General features: G+C 35.6%; 1 protein-coding gene across 1 annotated transcript in view; it reads left to right on the forward strand.

The window, feature by feature from the left end:
• Window positions 1–5,799, forward strand: part of LOC106457048 (galactosylgalactosylxylosylprotein 3-beta-glucuronosyltransferase S-like) — a 35,838-nt gene that overhangs the window by 23,871 nt on the left and 6,168 nt on the right. Inside the window, exon 4 of the mRNA XM_022383194.1 lies at window positions 1,780–2,213. Coding sequence (XP_022238902.1) covers window positions 1,780–2,213 — 434 coding nt within the window. The remainder of the gene's footprint in view (window positions 1–1,779; window positions 2,214–5,799) is intronic.

A 5,799-nucleotide genomic window follows, 5' to 3' on the forward strand; every position in this document is an offset into this window, starting at 1 on the left:
GCTGTTAATAGGAAAATCCGAGTTTCAAACTGTCATATTTCTTTAAATGAATTTTGCACTTTCAGCTGTGAGGATAGTAATAATAGTGACGGTCAATCCCCATATTCCGTTAAGAATAGTTGTGCTGCTGATTTGTTATCGTTTCTTAGGTAAGCCATTGAAAATAGTTTGTTTGAATCTCAGGATTTTTGGACTGAATAATTAAATCAATTATATAAAGTGCCATTCGGGTTACAAATACCAAATATCGAAAAATATCAGATAACCACTAAATTGATACTGTAATAGCTGAAACTGTGTAAATTTTCCTCCCAAAACTTAAGTATTATTATTATTCACACCCCAATCACTTGGTGCTTGTCCTAAGACGTGTTATCAGCAGAAGTTTCAAATGTTTTTGAGCCATTACATTATATTCATTTCATAGGATACTTAGATGTGCCTTTTAAAAACATCTTAGAAAATGTTAAGACGATGGAAGGGCTGACTAATTTTTTAAAAAACAGAAAAAATGAGTTCAAAATTAAACCCTACATCAATAAATTTTTGTTTGTATTTTCATGAAAAAATATTTAGTTGAACAGGTCTATTTGGGACAGCGTGAATTATGTGCACGAGTTATAAGGCGAGGTCTACATAAAAGAGCTATTATCTATTTGTTGGTAAAAGAGTAGTCCAAACGATGGTGGTGGGTGGTGTTAACTAGCTGCATTACCTTTCGTCTATCACTGTTAAATTACAGACAGCTAACGCTAATAGCCCTCGAGTAGCTTTGCGCGAAATTCAAAACAGACAGAACCAAATCTTCGTTCTTAACAATGATATTTACAAATTATCTAATATGTTAAAAATATTTCTGATAACATTCCGGTAATATTACCGGACACGCAAGTATGAAAGTTAAACAATAATATCGAAATATGATATATAATAAATTTAAATTACTTAATCTGTAGATTCGATAACTAAGATTCCTTTAAAATAATAGCATAACATGCTCATCTTAGATATTCAGTGATATGAATTTCAAATTAGGTGATCACAAACCTTGTTTTAAAATATAACGTAACAAGAGTGCCTACTTAGTTGATATTTAATCTTCATTCCAAAAATTCTATGCATAAGGACGTGAAATAATTGTTTGTTTGTTTCTTAACTTCGCGCAAAGCTATACGAGGGTTATCTGCGCTAGCCGCCCCTAATTTAGCAGTGTAAGACTAGAGGGAAGGCAGCTAGTCATCACCACCCACCGCCAACTCTAGGGCTACTCTTTTACCAACGAGTAGTGGGATTGACCGTCACATTATAACGCCCACACGGCTGAAAGGGCGAGCATGTTTGGTGGGACGGGGATGCGAACCCGCGACCCGCAGATTGCGAGTCGAGCGTCCTAACCACCTGGCCATGCCGGGCACACGTGAAATAATCTGATCTTGAAATTTTTCTGGATTCTCAAATTTGTTAGGACTTGAAACCGCTTGATATGTAAATTGAGAACTACGTTAGTAAGAACCAGAGGTCAGTTAATCCGTACAGTTGGTTTTGAGAAATAATTGTCACATAATTACTTCAAATGTTTATTTTGAAAATTTTCTTTTATAAACTGTATATCATGGATTTGAGCTGACTTCTGTTTTTAGATACAGATTAGAAAAACTTTGATATTGCTGTAAAATTAAATCTTATTCTGAGAATTGCAAAACCGTAAACTTTATTCTAAGCGAAAACTTTTCTGCTTGTTAGATTGGTGAGTTGATAAGTCTCCGACTTCTCTTCCAGACACCGACGTAACATATACTTACAGAAGTAGAGCTTGGAGGAATGAAGCGGCTACTAGTGGTGCAACTGTCAGAACGATCCCCATAATCTATGCCATTACTGCTACTTACAGTAGGCCCACTCAGATTCCAGAGATGACTAGACTAGCTCAGACTTTAATGCATGTCTCAAACTTCCTCTGGATAGTAGTTGAACAAGGGACTGAAAGATCTCGGAGTCTAAACAATTTACTTCGAACGTCTGGTATATCTTTTGTTCATCTCACAGCGCAGGAGAACCCCATAGCTCTACAAGACTGCTATCCTAAGAAACCATTTGGAAGTGTTCACTCACGCTACGCAGCGTTAGAGTGGATTCGACAACATGCTGAACCGGACGGGGTTGTTTATATGCTGGATGATGATAACTGTTACGACCTGAGGCTATTTGAAGAGGTAGGTCATTTGTGTGTGTGTGTATCACTATTAGTTTAAACCATATTGATAGCTTTTAAGTGAAATAAAACTAATTACATGATTTTGCACTTAAGTATTTTTGTGTTCTTTGTACATAGGGTAAATCATATTTTATAAGTACAATTTCTATATGTTAATGCAATGTCACCAAAGAAATGAGTGTTGTTACCACAGGGGACATGTGTACTACATGAAAGTTTGGTTCAAAGTGAACATTTTACTATTCTATGTACAATCCCATCATGAGTTAAATACATTATTGTAATGCTAAAAGTGTAAGAAATAATATAGGTGATTTTTAAAGCGCTGGCCACAACAGAAGATTTAGATATAATGCGAATAACAGTTATTCATTTACTGAAACCTGGCTAAATGTAGACAATTTTGATGACAGAAATTTCTTTGAAACACTGGGTTATAGGTTGTTTAATATCAATAGAGTACTAAAAAGGGGAGAATGTGTGGCTTTGTATGAAAAATGTGAGTTAAGCCTGTTCAAGTTGAGGATATCAAAGCTAATAACAATGAGGATGAATATATTTGGGTTTCTATTAGAGGTTATATGGGGAAAAGGCTTTTAGTTGGAACTTGGTGAAGGGCTGTTGCCCGAAACATCGTTTTCTTGTTTGATTAATGAAATTATTTTAATTTGGCGAGTTTTTCACCACTACTTTATATTCTGTCTGAATTTTGTTATTTCTTCGCCTACGCAATTATTTTATTGCAATCATATGAGACTTGGATTATTATAGAATATCAAAAGAATTGGTCAAAGGGAAAATTAGGAAATAAAGTATGTTATAAAAAGGCTGGACAACTATGTAAAAATAAATAGTAAGTATTTTTCAAATACATTCAGTGTAAGCAAAGTGTTAAGATTGGAGTTAGGCATTATACTTGACATTGATATACAAATATATATGTATGGAAAATTAATTGACTTTTACAACACTTTAATGATGATTCACTATTGAAGTCAATATCACTTGTAAACCAGTTTTGGTTTTACAATACTCTGGTGTTAAACTGCTTGAAACTGATAAGATATTTTGTTGGAGCCCCACCTAGAATTCAGCATTACTGCATTTTATACAGTTGGTTCTCCAGTGTGGCCATAGATACATTGATGGATGCCATCCTTTTGTTGATTTCCTTTCCTTTTGCCAAATCCTAGGTTTAAATCAGCGCTGCGTGAACTTAGAAAATTTCTCTAACCATTTTAAAATTGATCATCTTGGTTCTGGCACCTCTGCTTGTCAACCAGTTTATTGGAAGCCTAGCCAATTCCAAAATCTGGAGGTAAGCTTATGTTATTGGTTTGGCAGGTAAATACTCAAACGTTTGGGCAAGATCTTCTGTGGCCTCAAAAAAGAATTGGTTGTTAGATAATACTGACAAAGAAAAATATTTCTGCATTACCTTCTCCTTTTTCAATATTAGATCTATAGTGACCTCTTGTGTGCCTCCAGGCAATTCTAGAAGTTGCTAACTTTTTCAAACAAGATATCATGCATGCCTATTTCTACGTCATGTGAGAATAATCTAAACAATTTTTCCACGATAAATACATCTTAGAGATATTTAATAGCACAATTACACTTTATTACTACACAAAAATCACAAAGGTCACCTATAAAGTGTCGAGAGTAAAGTGATTCCCAGTTCAACTGTGGTTGCCGAGATAAATTTCCGACTATTCGTCCCAATTGCTTTGACCTAGCATTCACCAGACCAGATAAGAGTGATCTTGAACATTCATCCAGGCTTAGATAGCCCCAGTGTGATATAGAATGTTCAATTTGACATTGACATAGCCTGGTATAATGTAGAAGTGTTTCGACCATGAGTGTATATAAAGACTTCATGAGCAGGCAATAGTCAAATTTTCAGTCTATAAATTAGTCCCATGCTAATAAGTTGGATCTTTGAAACTATGAATCGTTCACCCCGCCAGCTTTAAAGAGCTCCTGCTTGAGCCTGCACCAACCCCTTTTATCCTTACTAGATGGAAAAGGGAGACATCTGCTCTAAAGATTTATCACAGAATAAATGAAAATCGGAAACCAAAGTACGGGAGCAGTTGGAAATTATGTCTGTATAAGAGTCTTCCAAGCATGGTCACTTGCCAATTTGTTTTTAATTTTTTAGATTATCCACAAGATAAAAAAGATTCAGTACTCATTGACCCCACCACTCACTATAGAGTCTTACAAAAGGATGCACTAATCTGCCAAACTGAGACAGTGCAGCTATCCCAAAGTTATGTGGTCTTATATTCAAACACCAGAACCAGATCTAATGTTCAAAGCACCCACTGAGAATGTCAAATGCTGGCACTCAGTTGACTATAGCCGCATAAAACTAGCTTACCTACCCTGGTAGAGACACCCCAGGGTCATTCATCTACAGGAATTCAAAGCAAAAGTGGTGTGTTGCAATGTCTCTGACACCACTCCACCTCAGGGGTTTAAAAATATAATAGGTCTAAAACCAATATCTTATGACAAATATGATTATAATCATGTTTCCCAACTTTTAAAAGACGTTCACACCATACCAATTGTTGTTGTAACAAATTATTTATATAAATTGTGTTCCAACTGCTACTGTATTCGTTGTATCCCAGCCAGCCTGACGAGCTGTGGATTGAGCCAAACGCGTCGTCGTCAACGAATATAGCTAACATATTATGGTTCAAATACACTTCTAATTCTTGTAAATTCCATGGGGCTAGATAAAGTATGTAGTATTTAAAATATAATAGCCTAATATTTATGGGGAAGTCCTTTTTAACTCACCATTTAGTAATTTTAATTAATCATGTCATGGGTGGCAGTGCACCATATTTATGAAGTGGTATTATACAGTGGACTAACTTTTTCATGATATTACTTTTCTTTTTTTTAGGTTACTAAGTGGTGAGTTAAAGAAACCTAGATCTCCATAAATATTATATACACACCATGATTATAAGATTTTTACTGTATTTATTTAGTTTTCTGACCCAAGCTGTGCTAATGAGCCTTGAATAGACTGAACTGTAGCCAACAGCAGAGGGTACAGCGAATCAAATAATATAATAATATTAATAAAGCCTCTACTTCACAGAATTTTAATTTAATATTTGGGGAAAAGGAATCTGTAATATCATCATTTACCATTATTGATATTCCAGACATTTCAGTGTTGTTTTACATGTTTATAAGCTTGTTTATGATAGGAGGTTAATAATTTAAATTTAATGTTTTGAATTTTGCTTAATTGATTGAATATTTAAAATGTGCAATTCAGGTATTAAGAAACTATATAACAATCAGTGGGAGACTTGGCCTCCTCTGGGGGCACTGGAAAAGCTTATTAAGAGCACTCTATTGGTGACGGCCCAGTATGGCCAGGTGGTTAGGGTGCTTGACTCGCAATTTGAGAGGTCGCGGGTTCGAATCCCCGTCACACCAAACATACTCGCCCTTTCAGCCGTAGGGGCGTTATAATGTGACGGTCAATCCCACTATTCGTTGGTGAAAGAGTAGCCCAAGAGTTGGCGGTGGGTGGTGATGACTAGCTG

This window comes from Limulus polyphemus, unplaced genomic scaffold (genome assembly GCF_000517525.1).
Source record: "Limulus polyphemus unplaced genomic scaffold, Limulus_polyphemus-2.1.2 Scaffold14, whole genome shotgun sequence".
Lineage (NCBI taxonomy): Eukaryota > Metazoa > Arthropoda > Merostomata > Xiphosura > Limulidae > Limulus > Limulus polyphemus.